The following is a 22802-nucleotide window of genomic DNA, read 5'->3' on the forward strand; positions in this document are numbered from 1 at the left end:
GAATGGAGGGCTTAACCCGAATCATGAATAATATTACGATAACATTTTAAACTATTCCGAAGTACTACACAATTACGGTGTAGATTCAATTGAAATTAATTGTACCGATCCTAGTGATGAGAAAGCATTCCATTATTAATCTAATTTACATTTTAATTTATTTATCGATCACGAAAAATGTTTTGGGTAAAAATATATTGACAGGGAAGATATGTGGAAGTACGAATTGAGAAAGGTCTTATGTGCTAATCGTATTGTTATCTCGGCTAGCGGTTAAAAAACCTCGTCCATACAAATATAAAATTCTCACTCTCAATCTTAAAGGAGGATATGGATATATTGAATGATATGTTAATTTATTAAATACAACAATATTATAACAATAATAAGAAAGGTTAAATAATTAATGGGACTACAATGGGACTATCGTTTTATAATTGAAATATACGTCCATATTACTGCCAACTTAAATTATAATTAAATAAAGAAAATCTACATTGTTTTGTATTTAGAAACAAATAAATATATCTGTTAAGAAATCTATGTGAACCAAGACGACGATAGCTAAGAAGGATTGCCGCCAGCACTGAAGACTTCTTGAGCCTAAAACAATTGAAATACAGTTATAAATATATTTTTAATGTAATTCATAAAAACGTCCTTAACTATATACAGATAAAAAACATATTTATATATAAAAATAATATTTTAATAAACTTAAACAAAATTTAAACGAATCTTGAGCATAACTGTATAAATAATTGACAATATTATCAAATAATAGTAATTTATTATAAAGATTACATCATTAATGAACCATAAATAAAAAAATGATACAAAAAAAGAAATTTGCTGAATTTTTATTGACAAGCCTTTTCGAGTCAAGGTAAATTTTGAAATCTAGTCTTACTAGATTTAGTCTCAGTACTCCTACTAGTTATTAAAATAAGTGTTTAATAACGTAAATAAATTTTAGTTAGAACTAATTATTTTTTAAATGTATTAATAATTTATTTGGTTGAAAATCAAAATTTAATAGACTAATTTAAATATATATTTATTATAATGAGAAAATGTAAATCCTACCGAGGAGGGATAGCAATAATTACCCTTTTTAACATTCAAATAAAATACATAATCATGATTAAGTATTTCATTATATCCAGCATGAAAATGAATGCAAAATAAGTCGCTTTTGTATCGCGAATGACATAATCTCGTATTTATTAATATGTGTTATCTATTAATAATTATTTAAGTATATCGTATTGAGTTGATATCTTAAGTTGACTTAGTACGAAACGTGTAATGTGGGAATAGAAAAATAAAAGTCAAAATTCAAAAGATAAAGAAAAAGGAGTAAAAAATAAATGAGACTCAACAACGAAACACGAAACAAAATACAAAAGTAATGCTTTGTGCATTTAAGCGTGGGGAGAACCAAGGAAAGGACCGCATTTTCAAATAAATACATTTATATATTTACCGAAGAAAAATATTTCGAACGTCACAATTTTCTTCTTTGTCTTTAGTTCTTTTATTTAAAGAGACATATTAAAAAAATAAAAAAAAATCATGACATTAACGGCGAAGAAGAAATATTTGCTTTATAATAAAAATGTTATTTAATTTTTAGTCAGACTATTGGTAAAGATATTCAGTGTAAGCAGAATATTGGTTTGTTTAGAATTGTTATTTTAAGATATTCTGTGAAGATATCTTTGTTTATCTTGCGGTGCAGATATCGTGTTAGCGCGATGGCCGCATGCGAACCGGCTCGAATCGATTCGCCCCGAACTTCCATTTTTATAGTTAATTTTCACAATGGAAACCCTTATATTTTATTCAAACGCGTTTCTCTATTTGATATCATATTATTCGGCTGTTCAAACACTTTTTCCTCAAGCTTGGAAACTGAAAGAATTGATTGTACGCGGTCTGCACTGAATATTTATGAGGGTTAAGTGTGTATGCGAACTCGTTGAATGTTTAATCTCTATTTGGCGGTAGTGGAAAGCGACCCGGGTTCACCGCATGCCTAGATCAAATGGAACTTCTCTGAAAACCAAATACGTGTACTGCCGAATCTATTTGATATGTTAAAATTTAAACGCCAATTAGTGATTCAAGTGGACGACTATCAGATAATAACGAGGCTTGATTATAAAATGATGTAGACTCAGATCTAATTTATGATATTAATTAATTTTGAAAAGTGAACTTAAATGTTTGTATGACATAAAATGTGTAATATGCAAAGACTTAATCGTGAAAGATAGTAAGTCATTTCTAGAGGTGAATGCATCTTCAGATCCGCGACTTCTAAACGTGTTTATTTTTTACTCCTCGAAGGGGAAGAAGTCCTTAATAATGTATAGTATTGTTACAAAGAATACAAAGAGGTGAGTAAACCCCTTACGGTTCAATGTTTCTTTAACTGCAGAGGAACGGCGCATTTTCATTGTTTTAGAACTTTTGTAATAGGTTCAGGTAAAAAAACTAAACGACGTATTGATTACTTAAGGTGCGTTCATTTTAAAAGCAAAACGCAAAAAAATTGTGATCTAAGCTATAATAAAACAAATTAAATTCAAATATTGTAAATCATTAAGAGTAGCTATATAATGAAATGATATAACAAACTGACTGCAATACTTTAACTTTGTCTAACTTATTTCCGATTAGACACTTGTCAATAGAAGTACAGTCGGGGTAAGAAAAGGTTCGTCACCTTAAGATCTATTTTCGTGTGCTTAGTATAAGCGATAATCTGCTTTACAGATTGAGAATGACATATTACTTCGCAATGATTTGATGTTTAGATTCAAAAGGTATTAAGAGCTCAAAACTTGATTTGAAAACTGACGAAGGTTTTCTTACACTGACCGTACAATAAGAGTGTAGTCAGTTTGCGCAGGCGCGTACCTGAGGCGTGGTGCGGGTGCGGCGCGCGGTAGACGTGCGCGCGGTCCGGAGCGCGGTCGAGCTGCGCGCGCACCACGCTCGGCCGCTCTGTGACCGCGTCGCGCTGCACCGCGCGGCTCGCGTTCACGCGACGCGTTGCTGCAACGCCACGCGGTTTATGAGCTGGTATGACTTTAGCAAATGATATGTAAATAAAATAAAATGTTTATCGCTTTTGCACACATTATCGCGAAAGCATTGACAGACTCTTCATGTTTGAGTCAGGCTTTGACTTTAATTACCAAGAAAAATGGAATACCAGCCCTGTTAGAAAGTTTTAGATCAATATGAAGTCACAACATGTAATATTAAACTTTTTTTAACATACTTTTAATTATTAGCAATACCTGTAATGTGTCACGTGTGTATCATATTTTAGGACAGTAAATGCGGGTAACATATAAGTTATAAAAGACAAATATAGAAAATATATATTTGCATACTTAGCAGATATAATAGAAGTACAAATTTATTATCCTAAGGAAGATTATTGTGAGTACTATCTTCATAACTTTTCATCTCTTCATTAACGATGAAACCAAATGTATTGGGAGGTTTCGTGTCCGTTATGTTTTTATGGTGGTCTGTGGTAACTGTGAGTTGCTCTAAAATTAAGCCTAAGTGTCTAAAGACAAAGTTCTAGTTTAAAAATGAAATAACGACTAAATTCGCCAATTCTTAGTAGGTAAATCTCAAATTCCAAATTCAATATGTCTATATTGTACAGTTAAGCTTTATATTGATAGTCAGGTTGCCATGCCTTTTATATTTACGATACAGACATCTTCCTTTACTGTGAGCGGGGCTCAGTGCAAACACGTCCAGCGCGATTCACTGCCTCACATTACCATACAATGTTAACACGAGGCGGGCACTACGCCGAGGATAATGACAACTTCAGTTATTTTACTAGGTAGGAATTTCAGTTCCAAAAGAGTACAATTATAAGAGCACTTATCATTTTATTTATGAAGCTACTTTTAGTATGTTTTAAGGTAAGGTAAGGTCTTGAGCATGGGCGTGGATGTAGAGGTAGAGTATGACCAAAGAATCGATGGATAGATTATGTGAAAGATGATATGGTTCGAAAGAATGTTACTTCTGAGATGATGTCAAACAGAAAGGTATGGAATAATACGATATGCTGCCCGACCCCAAGTAGAATTGGGATAAGGACAGGGGGGTGATTTTAGTATGTTTTTCTAATTGTTGGAGAAATAGTAAGACATAGAGTTAACCTGACAATTGTTAATGCAGGATCAAAGTCAATCAGATTTATACAAATGAAGACATAGGGTGTGCTGGGCCTTTCCGATCTTAAACTTCATTCCAGAAGCTCAATCTAGATATAATTCTTTTTAGTAAATCTAGACCAGCAAATGTAAATGTAATAATAATAATAAAATGCGAAAATAAATCTGTCTCGTTTACGACCAAATCAGTAAACCAAATTGAATAAAATTTAGTATGTAATTTGAACTCTGAGGATGAGTATAGCCTGCTTTTAATGCCTGACACCAAAAGAACAATCCTTAAAACGCGAACGAAGTCACAAGCTCCAGTTAGTCATAAAAGTACCCACTAATGAAGAATGTACATTTTGAGATCAGATACCTCATTTGCTAGAACACAAAAATCTTAACCGAAGACTTTGGTTCAAAAGGAAAATATGACCTAAGGTTTATCACCTTAATTTGTGATTATAATTTATTCATATCCTCGATAAAAGTTGACATTGCAAGGAAACCTGCATCTATTGAAAAAAAATCTGCTATGTGTGAATTTTTATAAACCATTCCCCTATTAGTAACTCATTCGGGAGTAGGAAATACATCAAAATATTATTGAATTACTTAAACATTTAGGTCTGAAAAAGGCTTACATTGAAAACGATAATATTCTTTCTTCTACTAGGTTCGAAAAAAACACATTTGATTCCTTATTTCATTGTTGAATTAAATTTAAAGCTATCGACTCGAAAAAGTAAAAAACAATCGGCAAGAAACTCTGTAGTTTTTATCTTTTCCACCATTTTAACTACAGAGTATTCTAGACTTCAATAACTTCACGCTTTTTATCTTTAATATAATCTTGTGTTCAGTAACGTGCCCTATATATATGTGATTTTTTTGACATGACCCTTAAATTTTTAAACTTAAAAATACTTTTTGAATTTTACTCTAGAAATAAATGCCGTGTCCGAGGAAAGACGTAGGTATTGGGTGTTATTAGTTTACTCTTTCACCTATAGATATAAATAAAAGATGTAATGCCTCTTTTGCTTGTAGATAAACTGACTCATTCATCCTTTGAATCAGAACACAACAATCATAATTATAGCTCTATGGCGTTAGAATATCCAATGAGTGGGCGATACCTACCAGCACCTACCCTACTGGCTATCACAAAGAGAATTCTAAGGTTCTAATATCACCCGTAATTTTTTAGCTATTAGAAATAGGTGAAAACTCTTTGAACTCTAACTTTGGATTTTTATTTAAATTTGTATTTATAAGCCATACACATATAGGTGTCGAAGTTGGAAATAGTTTAAAGATATTTTGAATAACAATAATTATTTCTGCCGTTGATTACTAATTCTTTCAATAATAATTTAATTTTAATCCGATTAAAATAGTATAATTAATTCAATTGCATATGTTTACATGTTAATCGCTTGAATTAATAAACTTAATAATATACCGTTTATCAGAGTATATTAAACTGAAATGATTAAATTTAAATAGTATAATTGTTATAAGCAAATACAAATTTAATTGTGTAAAACAATGAACTAATACTGTGCTTTGAATTGTTTTAATTATTTGTAAATTGTCGCATACGCATAATTTATAATAAATATTTTGAACAATACTATCGAAAACGGCTTAGAAATAACACGAAGGGCTATTTTGTAACATGAAAATTGGATCTCACCGTAGAAGACGTGAAATGTTATATATTATATGTGATATTGACTATAACAGCTAAAAAAAATATAGGATACAATAAAATGGTGTAAGTAAGTCGATGGTCATAATTTCAAGTGTGAGACACGAAAATAATTCTAACAAAATCTCGCTACTGAATTAATTCACAATGGAAACAATAATGTGTTTGTGTCAACAGATAATAGTGAGGACTATTAACTCATAATAAATTTAGTCAGATTGTGTTTAATAGCAGTTTCATATTATTCTGTGACATACTTGTATTAATTTTTAATAAAACGCCCATCTTCGATTAAATAATAAACACACTAGCCTAATACATCCTATATTGAATGCTCCATTCATAATACTTTCAGTTTACAATCTTGTAAGTCCCAATGAGTCTCGATTGAAGGATTGAATATATTATATTGAATTTTTAATTTATTTGTGTAACTTAATGAAAAATAATTTCGTGCTTGAAGAATTTAATTTACTTTAGTAGATAAACTTAAAAAAATGGCTTATTCCTATTATTACAAAAGTAAATAATAAAAAAATAAATAATGGTATTTATTTTACTAACGATACTTAAATTTATTTATTTTACTCCATATTTAATTTTAAATTATTCCCTTTATTAACAAAATCAATGTTTAACAACTACTGGTCCCGTGAACATTATTTTATTTCAAACTAAAACCAGTAAGATTTAACATATAAGTGACTTTGTAGAGTCAAGCAAAGATGTTGCATTTTTCAGGGATTCAGTGTAACATGCAGATTGTATAAATAATTTAAGACCATGTAATTAGCCGTTATTGTCTATGGGTCTTGGGCTAAATTCGTCTAAGATAATTTAAAATTAAAAAATTGCATAAAATTAGATGTTTTTTAATCTGTTGTTTGATTAATACTTACTCTCTTTATTCGCATTGCTTTTCATCTCGGTTGCTTTCGGTGATGTTGAAGGCATTGGTATCTCTGCGGGAAAAATGAATATATTAGTATGTTTACAATAATGATATGGTATATCTGTTTGGGATTTATAGACTTCGCACCCCTTAGTGACAAAACAACACATCAACTTGACGAAGAATATATTATCTAAATTAAATAATATTACAGAATAATTGTAAGGATGTATTGTGTGTATGTACATGTAAAGGATGATTAGTTCATAATAAATCTTGAATTTTATTATATAATACTTGCAATTTGGGAAGAAGAAGCATATTAAGAGAAACAAATTAATAGAAAAAACTCAAAGTTTTCTTCTACATAATACGTGTACTGGTTCTAATACAAGGTGACACAAAAACAAATTATTTTAAAATATTCCATTTTAATGTAAAAAAATTAAATAGCTCATCGTTATTTTCAAAATGTTATAAGTGAACAGGACGGTCTATTGTATTTCTTCTCTTTTTACACTGATTTAACTGTGGTAAGTGATTGTAAATCAATAATATAAATCATTCAATATGGGCATTAGTTATAAACTGGGATACAGGTCATGTAACATGTAACACATAATATAGTAGCGTATATTGATTAATATTATGTTATGATCTTAAGTGAGGTTTGTCGTGGGTGAATTCGCTTTTAAGATAAGATTTCACTTACGAACTCGTGCGCATTTATGTACGTTAAATTATTATTGGCCTGCATTAACAAATATAATTTATATCTTTTAGTCGTTTTATTTATTTCGAAAGCCTACGTGATATACAAAGTACCTTATTATATATCAAGTCTTAAAAATATTACCGTGTGTATGTGTTCTTATAGGCCAACTCATCGTTTAAGACAAAAATACTACTTTGATTATTAAAGAAGAAACAAAGTACGCGACAAAAATAAAAAAAATGCTAATTTATAAATATTCATATCACGCATATTAAGAAACATTGTAATTGACATACGTGCTCTGATATATGAAGTTACTCACATACAAACTTTAAGTTAGTCGTTATATGATTATTTCTTAACACATTTGAAAACAATTGTGGCTTTTGTGAATATGTCCTTATTCCAAATATTTTCTGTCGTAAAAACCCTAGATCATGTTAAGTCGCCTTTTTTTACATTTAATTGTTTTGAGGTTATAAAGTTTAATATATGATTATTCTTACCGTAAAGTCTAATTGAGCCTTCGGTTTCCCCGAGCGAGTTCTTCGAGATGCATCTGTAGTTACCGAAGTCGCCGGTTTGAAGATTCCGCACAGTGAGTTTCATGTGCGCTCTGTTGGCAAAAGGTACATTTTAAAAATTAGACTCCATATCATTAAGTCTTCGAGACGAACGTCGATCGGAAAATTATAAAGTTATTGAGTTTATCTATCCATAAATTATCAGCAGGTCGTAAATCGAAGATTAGCATTTAATATTCTTGAGCCTCAAAACATACATTAAGGCTTCGTTCCTGTACCGTGAACTGAACAAGCCGGTTTGGGTTATAAGACCATGAAGTTATATACAGTTGTGTTTGCATACATTTGTAAGCGTAGTTAGCTAGTCTATCTTGAGATTGGACGTGAAAATCGGTCTACAGGACATCACAATTAATACTTCTGTTGTTTTTTATTATATGCAAGCACTTATTGACAAAAATGCTACATAATCAGGTTAGACTCTAAGCCGTCAATTTAGTGTTAAATCGCTCAATTCACATCTTATTTTGTCTAACGTTTTTTTTTTAAATTAAATTTAATTTGAATTAAAAAAATATTATCTACTTATCGTTAAAACATTTTATTAGTAGTTTGTACAAAATTATTTTATGAACCGTTTTTAAAACTCAAAAATTAATAATTAAATTCAACGTCTCAGAAGTTATAATGACTACATAAATAAATGCACCTTTTTTAAGATAAAATTGGTGCAAAAAATGCTTTAGTGACATTACATGTATAAGTATAGACCAGGAATTTAAGCACCAAAAATTGGTCCGCTCTGCATAAAATCCTTCTACGTGATTTTTCGATTGGATAGATATCTAAAAATCTTGGACTAGTATATTACTAAAATATAAGAAAATGTTTATTATATATATAGTCTAGCGTTAATTATACAATTTTGACACATAACTTTTCACTCCAAATTTAAAGTTAATTTTCAGAACAAAGTGAACCCTTACAATATTCAATTTTAAGTTAACTGTAGTCCAAATTAATTAACAAGTGTCAAATATGAAATGTAATTAATATCGACACATTACAGAACTAACTATCACTAAATTAGTACACGGAATTAAATTACAAAATATGACTTATTTTAAAACATTACACGTTACAACAGTTAAGAAGTACATACTAAATATCATAATCTTTTTAATGAGTCTTGCGTTTATATATTTTCCTTTTGTGTCTTTACAAAACCGTACCTTAAATTCTTCTCCTTCAATACATTCGATCTTCCGTATAATTCTGCTAACTTTGATTGTCTGTGACGTTTATAAAAGAAAGTCAGTCGTGTCAGGTCTCGTAAGACTATGCACGGAATAGAGAGTGCATCTATTTTGGCGCGTAATACTGCACTATAGTATATTCCGCGCAGTTGGCTAGTTTCCATTAAAATACGGTACGCCGCAATGGTCAGAATCTGTTATCTGAGTATTAAAACTTGCGGTTTTTACTCAATTGTGAGTATTTAAGGAAATCCATTAAGATGGTCGCCGAATGTATGAGTTGACAAGACTCGTTTTAATGAATTTTGATATTTGACTTTTGTTCTCTTTCTTTTTATAAAGTTGACAATCGGGCAGGAAGTCACAAAGGACAAGATGGGCAATCACCTGATGGACTACCACCGCTCGTGTACATTCAGCAACAACGGTAATGGCAGATGCGTTGCCAGCCTTTAAGAAAGGTGGAAGGTCTACAACTTAAAATGATTTTCGACTTTCAATAGGTGTTAAATTACCTTGTATATAAAGTATCATTTAAAAAAATGAGTGTTAAACGATTGCGTTGGAATCTATCTCGGATTCATTGAAGTTATAACTTCTTATAGTAGTATATACAGCTTCGTTACGTAACGCGTTACGCTGCCTGTCTGGTAACCCTTTTTCGCATACGATAACGGTAGTTAGGTAAGTTTCTTCTCTCTCGCTCTAACATACAACGCTATTTAGTAAATTAATTAAAGCGCATTACAAATATCAAAAGAAGGAAACATGAAATACGTATGAACTTCACAATAAAAGGTACTAACATAGCTAACCAATAATTTCTTCAAGATAACCTAAAAAATATAACCTGATAAAGATGGGTTAGTTTACACAGATATTATTTGACAATACGTAAATACTTACATACGATCGGATTATTGAAAAAAATGTCTCTGAATAGGAATTTGATTCTAAGAAATATTTTCAATCAATCTCTTAAATACAGACGAAATAAATATTTAGAAAAGCATTCAATATAAAAAAAAAAGTTTGTGTACATTGAAGGACTCAGCGAATTTGTTATTATAATTTATTTATTATTATGTTGTATTGGCAGGTAATCAAAGTCGGATAATAATTCATTAGGATGATAGCATCCTCATCATTGTAATAGTACAAGTATTTATAATGTGAGTTACGTCACGGTGAATATTCTCAGGGGAGAACAGTCTACGCTGAAGATTATATTTCGTATATGTTGTAGCGTATTTAGGTTAATGCAGCTATTGAAACGTTAATTAATGTCCATGATATGATTTTGATGTATGACGTACTTCCCACCTCGTTTGATCCGCAGCAATGTATGTATAACTTTAGCTTTAGCTAGACACGATTATTGCTTTTCCATTCTACAAATAATATCACCCATCCTATGTTTTTGGCTCATGTTTTTCAAGTGTGTGAAGACTAAGACAGTGTTTCCAGGAAGGGAGTTTCTTCAAGATTAAGAGCTCGGATCTCGAAATAACAAATCCCCTTTGTATTCATCTCAATACATTCCATTTATCTCTCGTGCGTACATACGTTTACAAAGTTCGGGTAAGTGCACAAACGCATGTACGTGTGGGAATACTCTTATAATCCGATAGGTTGGCAAGTCCGTTTGACACGCCCAAGTGAGTTTAAGCGCAGGACTAAAGTGTTAACGGCCAATGCTTTACATCCAACAGCCAACATCCAACGTCCAAACTTAAGAACAGTTCTGTCTATTATTTCATATATCTTAACAGAAAACTTTTTACGGACCCAAGCTGTCTAATATACCATATGTTAATGAACATGATGCTGTAGTCGGTCGAGTAGTCAATAAAATTTGAATACTATGGTATAAATGATTCTTGTACCTATGATTATACAAAAACCATTTGACTATTAAGAGCCGAGATGGCCCAGTGATGAACATCACATCTTAACGGATGATTGCGACGATGAGTTAGACCCAGGTAAGCACCACTGGATTTTAATGTACTTAATTGGTGTATATAATTCGCCTCGGCGGTGATCATCGAAATCCTTAAGATGTGAATCCATCATTCTCCGCAGAGTGAGCCCAGCAGTGGGACATTTACAGGACGTTACTATTATTAATATTGTACTACATTACTGACTATTATTCGAGTCTTAGTAGTGCATTAGGTCGATTACTCAGTGTATAGGAGCTTCATTATAATAATCGTCAATGCATAATACAATATACGGATTACGAGTGCTGGAGAGAGTGCTCTCAGCGAGCATTTAATATTAATTATGTGTAATGCGCAAGTAACTCGCCTCATACAACTTTAACGATATCGGCGAACGAGGTTCATTTACATCGGAGTAATGTTTGACATTTGCAAATGTTGGGCCAGATGTGCTCGAGAGAAGAGTCGGTCATTACGAAATGTGTGTATTAAAAGACTTCATACGATTGTAAGAGTTACAATGACCGTTGTATACAGATAATATATTTATATCAATCTTTTAAATGTGAAAGTAACTCTGTCTGTGTAGCGCTCTTTCATGGCCAAACTGCTGAACCGATTTTGATGAAATTTGGTGACAAGCAAACTTGAACTCCGAGAAAGGACATAGGCTACTTTTTTGCCTAACACATGACATGTATAAGAAATGTAATGCTATCTACGAATTTCGTTTAAAAAATGTTCTCTATATCTATATAATTTGTAGAAATATAGTTTTTGTTTAGGATTTACTGTTGCAATTTGAAGTAAAACTTTTTGGATGGTTATTTAGAATTTGATGTTACGTAAAAAATAAAAGCAATATTTTATAGTCTGTAACATAATGTTATTTTGTATAAGCAACGTCATCCAGCCTCTATTTCCAAGACGTTATTATTTACTTCTATGTTAGGTGTAAAAAAGTGAAGCAACACATTGTTTAGTTTCCACTGCTAGGCTGTATAAGGTTACTAAATACACAAGGGGCCTAATATAACTATTTCAACAAGGATCCCACTATCTAACACTTTTCTGATTTTTGAACGAAGTTCTTTTATGCGACTTACATTACAGTAAATTAGAAAACACCATCACGTGAGGAAAGAGCGTTATGTTTATTTTTTTCACTGTCTATTGTTTAATACATAATAAAGTGAAAGGAACCTCGTTCCAACCAGGTGTCCCACGGGACATACTGTTTTTTTTAAAGTATTTATTAACATGATAAAATCAACTGCAAGAACACTTGACATTTATATATGAGATTCTATTGACAAGTATGAAATGTATTTCTGAATTATATTCAATTATTGGTGATATTATCACAATAACAAACAATAACAACAACAGTCTGTAAATGTCCCACTGCTGGGCTAAGGCCTTCTCTCTCCTCTGAAAAGAAGGTTTTAAACATTTTCCACCACGCAGTTCCAATGCGGGTTAGTGAAAAAGACACGTGGCAGAATTTCTATGAAATTGGGCACATGAAGGTTCACGATTTTAACCACTAGGCCATCTCAGCTCATTATTGATTACATAATTAAGTATAAAACAAAATCGCTTACCGCTTTCTGTCCCTACGTATACTTAGACCTTTAAAATTATGCAACGGGTTTTGAAGCGTTTTTTTTTAATACATAGATTGATTCAAGAAGAAGGTTTATATGTATAATACATGCACGATATAGTAGAGAATGATGGAAAAGCTGTGAACACTATAAGACATTCAGTAGTATATTAAGGATCAGCATTGCAACCAAGCGAAGCCGGGTTGGATCGCCAGTATTATATACATTGCATAAATATTCACGTCGATAAAATATGTAGAGGATAAACTTTTTCATAAGTGACGAAGCTAAATTCATGAATTTATTTTTAAAAATAGACGTTTAAAATATATTGTAAGCTTTGAGATTGAGGAAGAACGATACGGCTACAGAATATATTTCACCCTGAAGAGGGTTTCTTTTGAAAATGAAATTTAATATTACAAGATCCGTGAAGTCAGCTGCTGAAACGTTAACGGTTAATATTGCTGATATTATTTATAAGAAAGATAATATTATTGAGATGAAATAAAATAAAGTTATTTTTGAATCGATTATTATTAAACAAATAAAAATATGATTTATGTGTTTGGATATAATATTTTTCAAAGAATAAGATTATAATCCAAACCGATAGGAATGTGATTCGAACACGTAACTCCTGTTCGAAGATAGTGGTTTTTATGTTGCACCACTGATTTAATTTAAAAAGAGCTGAGATGGCCCAGTGGTTACAACGGGTGCTTCTAAACCGATGATTCCGAATTCAAACCTAGGCAAGCACCACTCATTCATGAGCTTAATTTGTGTTTATAATTCATCTAGTACTCGGCGGTGAAGGAAAACAACCGTGTGAGGATACCTCCATGTGTCTAATTTCATTGAAATTCTGCCACATGTGCATTCCACCAACTCGCATTGGAACATCGCGGTGAAATATGTTCCAAAATCTCTTCTTAATGGGAGAGGAGGCCTTAAATTTACAGGCTGTTACTGTACTGTACTATTGATTTATAATTAGTATAACAAGTTTGTAGGAAAACAACTTGAGGAAACCTGCATGTGTCGAATTATAATTTGCTAAGCGTGCATGAATCGTTCTGCATTGGAATGGCGTGGTTGACGACGAATTTTGCAAAGTAGAGTTTGGATTGGTGCGGCTGTTGGAGAATTGTAGGCATTTATTTAAAATTATCAAATACAGAAATTAAGTAAATGGTAACAAATACATATTTGCCATTATTTTTTTTAAATTTGTTACCAAACTACACTTTACGTTCAAATGTTTCTTATCAGAATTTTCCAAACCGATAAACTCTTAAATCATATCGCGTGAATTTTCTTTCAAACTTTTATTATTACATTATACCTGTCGTCTCTGTGAGAAGATTTGAACTTGTTAAATAAACTGATTATTAATTTATAAGTCACACAAAAAACAACTGTTTTTCAATAATGAAATTTACCTGTATGAGTTTTCCTCGGTGTTGATGGCATATTTTTTAGTTGGGAGCACCATGACATTGTCGTACACCCAGTAGGAGATGGCTCGGGGGTGTGCTTCAGTGTGGCAGTCCACGGTGACGTCAGTTCCAGCTGGAGCACCCACCAGCTGATTTGGTACCCAGATCATTGGTGAGACTGAAAAAATACTTTTAATTAAGAACGAAGTTTCAGTCAAAGACAGAGTCAAAAATCTTTATTCCAAATAGAAGTGATTACACTTGCTTATAGATACTTAAAAATCTACCACCATTTGGAATTTAACACCTTGGGTCTGAGAAGATCCGGCAAAAGAAAATCAGAGGGGTCTATTTTTTTTTTTACTATTATATATTACAAAAACAAACATATTTTTGAAACAGCCTGGCGATGACATCATTCCCAAGGTGTGCAATCAACTAGAAAGGATAAACTAAGTTATTTCCAAAAATACCAGCGATACTACTAAAAATTATTTGATGACTGCTAAATGAATCTAATCTAAATTGGTTTTACAAACATCCTGCATTCTTAATTCAATTATTTTTTTGCAATTATCAGTTGAAACACTTAAGCCTTATAGTACTAGAAAAATGTAAAAGATTTAACGTTTCGCTTTATTGCCTCCACCAGTGACAGAACTGCTTGTTCATTTTTTGCGCTGGGAATCGGAATCGCGATGCAACAAGAAAAAGTTGCAAGCGTTCTTCCCATTCCTCGCGGTCATGATTTGTTGTTTTTAATTTGGCCTGTATTTAATTAAGTAAATATATATTTATTTCATGAATATTATACTTGCAAATTTAATGATAATTGATACATGTTTTGCAAGTTCAATATATGGACTAGTGTTACGGCTTGGTTTTGGACGGGTAAATTTATACTAAGCATTTTCCCCTTGAAATTAAAATTTCCAAAAAACCTATTTTAGTGAGTATCTACGTCGCGTAGCTTAAATGTATCTCGCAAACTCATGATCGCCAGTTAGTTGTATGTTATTGAATTTCATTTCATTTAATTTTTTTCTGATAAAAATGATATATAAAAAATAGCTCTTATCTTATCTATATATAATCTTTAAAATTGATGCTAAGATTGTAAAACTTATAATAGCTACAGATAATTTCATTGTCGCTAGCGTCATTAAGTGGAAATATTAATCATATCAATTTAAAACAACTCGACAGCGCGTGCATCGAAGTACGTTAAACTATAGGAAACTCTAAAGCAATTTATTAACTCTCAATAATGATAGATAGAGGCGAAGTTTCCCGAACGCGGCCGAATATAGCCGACGATTTTTCACATCTCCCTTGGATAATAAAATCCACACTTTGAGAACGTAATTCACATTCCCAGAGTTTATGATGGCAATTTTCAGGACGAATATTACTCGGGCCGTGATATGGTTTAATATTCTACGATGTTTTAAAATATTTATGAAGTCCACCTTTCTTTACGCGTACATGGAAGATGACTTCATTATCTTGCTCGTGTATGCTTAAAAGAGTCATATTTTAATATTAAATTCCTTACGACATTTCGCCTTTACTTTGTGCGCCAGATCTTTGGCTTTCGAGATAGTTTTAGGTTATTCCCGGAAAGAACCTTAGCCCTGGCAAATTCTTAGCTTTGAGGTAGACAGACACAAAAATAAAATTAATAAATACAAGACTTTATTTGACGTCAGAGTATGTATATAAATAAAATGTAAATTGCCCAATTTATTTTGTAGTCATTACAATTATATAGAATGCTTGAAGGTGGCTTTGTGTGACTTATACGACTAGACTAACAAGTAATACATATATGCGTAAATACTCTCTTTTACCTTTATAGAAAAGAGTTCAGGAGCAAAATGACCATCTTACGTAAACGGGACTGTTAACATTGTCAAATTCAAAACAACGGACTACTACTGAATTTCTCGACATCTGATCATCTGATATGAATAGCTTTTTATGTCTCATACAGGAATTGACTCGAGCATCAGTGAATTTTCATGTGCTTAATAATTTGTGTTTATAATTTAAATAAAAACATCGTGAGGAAACCTGCATGTGTCTAATTTCATAGAAATTATCAAATGTGTGTTCCACCAACCCGAATTAGAAAAGTGTGTTGCAATATGTTCCAAACCTTCTCCTCAAAGGGAGAGGAGGCCTGCCCAGCAGTGAGAAATTTACAGGCCGTTGTTGTTGTTGTGTATATAAGAATTGGATATCGGACTATTAAGCTCGACTGAAATTCTAAAAGCTAGGCACTGTATTTTCCATAGATCAATCGAATTTAACGAATTAGCAGTACAAGTAAAATCAAATATACTGATTAAAAATTTAATTATACATATTATGTAAATGCAAATGAGTGTTATGAACGTTGTGACCGGAAACACCACAGGCGTTTTGTGGTGTAATTATTTCGGTTAATTATTTAATGTATTCTTACCTGACAAATGCTAAATACGCGTGTAATAAATTGATCGATTCGTTGCAAATTTTAAAGGTTTCAGAATAATATATATGGTTCGACTGATGAAATCATTGACTTTTAAAATATCGCGGGTTCCAATTGGACCCAGCTGCATTGAAATTTCACGTGTTTAATTTGTATTTGTATTTATAATCAGTCTAATGCTCATCGGTGAAGAAAAACATCGTAAGGGAACCTGCATCAATCGGATTAAATTCTGCGATAAGTGTATCGCTAATCTGCATTGGAGCTGTGTGTGTGTGCCAATCCTAGAGGATTATAATATTTCTATGTTTAGAAGTTTTGATGTTGGGAGGTCTGAACAGTCGTTCGGTATTCACGTCTTTTAACATCAACACTTTTGGAAAACTGTTTAGTAATACTTATCATAAGTACGAAACAAACATATCTAATCATTTTATTTGCATGATAAGACATTGTTTACGATTACCCAATCGTAACGAAACGATACAATATTATAATATTTTAGGTTACTTTAAAGAGTCTGAATGAAGCCTATGCTAAAGAGCAATTCAGTGAAACATATCTGCTATATAAAATACATTATTAGTACAAAAATAAAATGCCAGACTCAATAAAGGCTAATAAAATAAATAAAGTAATTTTTTAATACAATTCAGTATGACAAACGGCACGTTTCTCTTCGTTCTAAATTAATGTAACGACAAGTCAAGTAAAATGCGATTCTGAATATAAGAAAAATCTCATTTTATAACAGTTCAATTTCCAATTTCTATAGAAAATTAATGTTATCGACTGAACGCAAGCCGGTTCGAACGCTGTGATTTCATTCAGTCAATGGAATTCATAAGAACAAATAGTCAACCGACTTGCGGTCTTTCTTTCATCGCGATTTGCATTTTTATTTATTTTTTTTATAATTATGAAAGACGTTTTAATTTCAATTTTTAAGTGATCTTTAAAAAATCAATTTTAATATTTGTAGACAAAATAATAATCATTTATTTCGTCATAGGGTATAATTTTAGGTCCTCTATTGTTCTTTGCATGTATTAATGATCTTACTTTATTTGTTAACAGTGAAGTCCGAAAATTAAAATTTAGCAGCCGTCAAAATAATTTAAGTCAACAATTATAGTAATCCTACAGCTATTCGGCATTTCCGTTCATGCGTTTATTCCGACTTACGCGGAAAGAAAAAAGTTTTGTATGTCACAATGTCATATATCATACATACAAAGTGTGTTAATCAACTTTGAAAAGAAGCCCATTTTTTTTCCAATGCAACGCCACAGCCGCATTTATCCGCCTAGTTACACCACTGATCCTAAATAATTAAAATGAATAAAGAAACCACAATTGAATATATATTTTGCATTTATATGTGTAAGTCTTTGAAGCCATGCGGTAGAAAGGAAAGATTCTAATTAAAGTCGGCAAAATCCACCATGATACTCGTCTACCCATTTATATCGTTCACCCTCGTTACTTCGGTTGTCGAGCTTCTGGGTTCAAAGCCTGATTTTAGCCCTTTATATATTTTGTATATGTCATAAGGGTAGCGGCAATGGGCTACCTGATGGTAAGTAGCTACCATCACCTGTAGATATTGTATATACCTTTTGAGAAGTACACTACTAAGTACACCATCAATTGACTTTGGGAACTAAAATTTTATGATGACCTTTTCTCCAGACATCTTACTGGCTTACTCATTTCTCAAATCGGAAAACAATACTACAAAGTTTTCTGTTTGGTGGTAATGTATGCGATGGTAAGTATCTAGTCAAACGGATTTTACAGCCAATTTGAAATTTTAAGTCATCCTGGTTTGGGTGTTGATACTGTGACGAGGAAAAAGATATATATGATCTTAACATTATATATACTCTTGAAGTAAATATTTTTTGTAACAACATTTATTTTCATTTTTATGGAACAGACTTTATAATATTAAATGAACGTTAATACAGCGACATTAAAATAACAGAATGTTAATTTTCCACTACTTAGACTTTCTCCCCTATCGAGGAGAATGCTTGGAGCTTCCACAACATTGTTTTAATGCATAATAAATTTAATTACGAATGAATTGTAAACAGTAATTAAACCCAATTTGAATCCTCCTTCAGGAAGATTCACATATAATACCGTCATCGCACCTGATTTAGGTAAAAGAAATGTTTAAAATGCCAATATTGATTTCAAAATGGGCAGCCCTGGGACGTGCAACTTTAAAAATGTTTTCTTTCAATTATCACCCGCCGCCATCTTATTTAGTCAGCTGAGTTTGAAAAGTGAGATTATTTAAAAGTAATTCCGTTTTCTTAGGTAGATTTTATATTCGTGTTTAATTAAATAATGACGCTTCAGTGCCGTTGAATTGTTTAATCGATTACGGACCAGTCAAATTAAGTATTCGAATTGATTTTAATTTAGTATTTTTTTTTATTTCGAAGTTGGTGAATATAATTATTCACCAACTTATGTTTGGATTATCTTACATTTTGAGTTTTATCTAAATAAAATTTATATATTCAATTTGTCTAGGTTATTATTAATGAAACAAAGCTGCTTTTTCCGATTCCGAACTAAACAAAATGTGTAACTACCATTGCACTCAATTCGTTGTATTTTGATTTCATAAGTTTACTGTTTGAATGATTACTAACTCTTGCAATACATCTGTAAAAGAAAAATAACATTTCGACAAAGTTGTAAAAACCGTAAATAATAAAAGTACCGTGGCTTGATATACAGGCTTTCAGTATGAATTATGAATTCCTCCACACCGTAGCTATATCATGAGTAGAGTTTCTCTTTATTGTTATTATAAAATGCGTGAAGGGGCTCACATCTATACTTACAGCAGTGTTTCATATTTTAAGTATTAAATAAAATTATAATTTAGGATAATATTTAATGTTTTTTTTATATGTCGGTTTATGAAGCGCCAACATCACTGAGATTATATCACATAATATTTTATGTGTTAATATTAAGCAACGTAGAACTGTCAAAGTTGCTCTTTTCGGGTTGATGTTTTTAATTTAATTACCTCGATATATTTTCTGTGATGAAATTTTAGGTCGAAAGTTTTCTGTGTAATTAAGCAGGAGTAAATTAAATTAGATTATAACAAATTGTCTGTTACTGCGGATTCGTTCACGCTGAGTTTTGATATGATATATCGTTTTTAATTTCACGGCACTCTTTCATTATATACGACATAAATTAAGTCTGGCATTGACTAATTAGTGCAATCATTTATATCTGAGGGCAATCTTAGCTTTATGTACTAACAACTTTCTAGTTGTATCGAATTGATATGGATTTACTTTTTATTTAAAAAAAATAAAAAAATCAATGAAGCTTCAAAACGTGGAGAAAGATATGGCCTCGTTACTTGATGCTCGTGTCTTTGCGCATGTGTGAGTGTATGTTCGCGTGAGTGTGAATTTATTCGAATGGTTGATTGCCCCTCGATTCTCGACCATCAGTCCGTCCAGTTTCAATATACAAAAACAGATTCAATACACGAACTCAATTTTCTAAAATGGAGTGTGTAACTATTATTTACAAATTACATATTAATATTATAGCTGATCTCCTAATAGTTGCACATATATATTCACAGTATCACTTACATTCGACATCAACAATGATCCTCTTAGACACGGAAGGTGGGACCGCGTTAGTTGCGATGCAAAGGTAGGCGCCCATTTCCGTGCGACTGATCCGCTGTAAGCTCAACGTGTCGCCTTCATATACTGTTACTGAAACAAAACTTATTGTAGAATATTGACCAAAGAACTATTGTCTTGATATATTTTTATTACCTTCGTAAGCTTACTTACAAAATCAATCAAATATACGCTAAGTTATTTTTCATCACAATTTCGCTTTTAGGCAATTAGACTGGCTAATTCTCCTTTTAACTACAATGAGAATAGGTATCTAGTGGTAAGAAAGTCCTACGCCTATACTATACTATTAATGTATTAAAAGTCCTAGGTTAAGACTTGAATATAAACGGATCTGATATCGGATTATATTCTATTCAACTTTCCTGAAAGTACTATTTCTTTTCTAGGTATTTATTAAATTGAGAAGATTTTTTAAAATAAAATAAAGTTTATATTAAAATGTCATGAATGGACATTTAAATGAAGAAAGACTGTTCATAATATCGCCTTTTTATATCGTGAGGTTTTTCTTTAAAACATCACAAAAAATGTTGACAATTATATCACAGAAACATTTTCTAAAGTTTATTTAAACTTATCGCTGGTAAACGTGAAGACTCCAGGGATGAAATTGTAAAACTGCTTAATGAATGGACTCTTAAAGCGCTTCAAGCGGCAAAATGGAGTCAAACGTTCTGTGCCAGTCTTAAATCGCAAACGCTTTCATCCACTCCGAACGAACTCTTTCCATTAACGCCAATAAAAAGCGGATCCGGGAATATAAAACCAAACAAAGGATTAACGCTGGATGAAAACGAGAACAGTTTTGGAAGTAATTAAAACATCAGTGAAACCTCGCGAGTAATCATAGCACATGCGATTGACGTAAGGGTCACACACAATTAGTGGCAAGTGCCACTCACCAGCACGCGTTAATTTCGCCGATAAAAGAAAATCACTTGAAAAACAATTCGGAGCTTTGTGTCCTGGGACCAATGCTTCAACGATTTAATCTGAATACCCCTTTATAATTATCTTTAGATATTTTTGTGCTTGGGTTGGATTAGAATGGTTTTAACAGGCTTAATTACCGTGTCAACACCAGTCTTGCATTTCATAAAACACGAACTTAGCGCTTTCACCAACAGCATTCCGCCGCTTTCATTATAAATAAGTAACACAAATGAGTGTCTTTTCTGAAATGCTTGTTTAGTTTAGTATTTATTGCGTACCATGAAAGTATAAAGGCATTTCCATTTATTAAACGTATTCTGATAGCCATGCAAGTAATTGTTTTTTTTTTGGAACTCGAAATTAATTGCTTCACAAGTATGTAGGTACTCTTGGAAGTACCAAGAGTACCTGTATATTTTAATTTGACTGCTTATTTGAGAATAAAAATTGTATTTTATAAGAAGTCTATCGCAAACCAAATAATTATATATCATTGACTATTCATTAGATACTACATGAACAAGTTTTGGAATAATATTTAGATAAATTGAGAAGTTACCTTTCTTCCTTTTGTCTACAGATATGGGCTGGCCATCTTCTCTTCGCCACATTATCTTTGGTGTTGGAAAACCATCAGCTTTGCAAACTAGGCTAATATTTTGATTCTCTCTGACTGCTACTGCTGATTGTGTACTTTCTTCGTCCAGTATATTTGGTGGTACTGTAAGAAAAATCTCTGTTTTATTTTATATAATTACAAATAAGACGAATTCTTACATTTACATGTAAACAACAGCCTGTAAATTTTCCACTGCTGGGTTAAGTCCTCTCCCTTTGAGTAGATATATATAGTTCAATATAACTCATGTTATGTATAGTTAAATACAATACAATACAATATATGAGTGTGATATTGCCCGTTTTTGCCTGGAAGCCAGCAAATATTAACTATGCGCTTTTATACCATCTGTATAATTTTGTAATGAATAAAATGCTTCTTTACCAATGTATTTTGTACAAATTCTTTATGAAACGGCAAAGTATACATTTTATTATAAAAAATTAATACTATACACTTATCATCTGTTAGTTAAAGTACTATTAAGTATAAAAGGTCATTCTTAATTAAATCTCGACTCTCGATGTATCAGAATAAGTCAGTTCTTTTAAAGAATTCAGAACATAATCTATTTTAAAATCAGATTGTGCCAATTGATCTCGATCGAAGGTTAAAATTTAAAGTCTAGGTTAACTTAATATAAAACAAGTATACTTTAACTTACAAAAATAAACCCAAGAGAATGTTAGGAGGAAAAATAAACCACATGAGATTGAAATCTGTAAAGGATAATCAGAATTATCATTTATCTATACGACGAAATCAAGATACA

General features: G+C 31.7%; 1 protein-coding gene across 3 annotated transcripts in view; it reads right to left on the reverse strand.

Moving 5' to 3' along the window:
• Positions 1-497: 497 nt before the first annotated feature.
• LOC124530763 (lachesin-like) overlaps positions 498-22802 on the reverse strand; it is a 79249-nt gene continuing 56944 nt past the window's right edge. Inside the window, exons 5-11 of one of the 3 annotated variants that reach the window (XM_047105038.1) lie at positions 21971-22132; positions 20419-20541; positions 14302-14476; positions 8030-8139; positions 6816-6878; positions 2926-3063; positions 498-603 (exon numbers count right to left, since the gene is read on the reverse strand). In XM_047105038.1, the coding sequence (XP_046960994.1) occupies positions 509-603; positions 2926-3063; positions 6816-6878; positions 8030-8139; positions 14302-14476; positions 20419-20541; positions 21971-22132 (866 nt within the window). In that variant the 3' untranslated portion in view covers positions 498-508. Of the gene's footprint in view, positions 604-2925; positions 3064-6815; positions 6879-8029; positions 8140-14301; positions 14477-20418; positions 20548-21970; positions 22133-22802 lie in introns of all 3 variants that reach the window. The other 2 variants (XM_047105037.1, XM_047105039.1) reach the window with 2 other exon arrangements.

This window comes from Vanessa cardui, chromosome 6, assembly GCF_905220365.1.
Source record: "Vanessa cardui chromosome 6, ilVanCard2.1, whole genome shotgun sequence".
Lineage (NCBI taxonomy): Eukaryota > Metazoa > Arthropoda > Insecta > Lepidoptera > Nymphalidae > Vanessa > Vanessa cardui.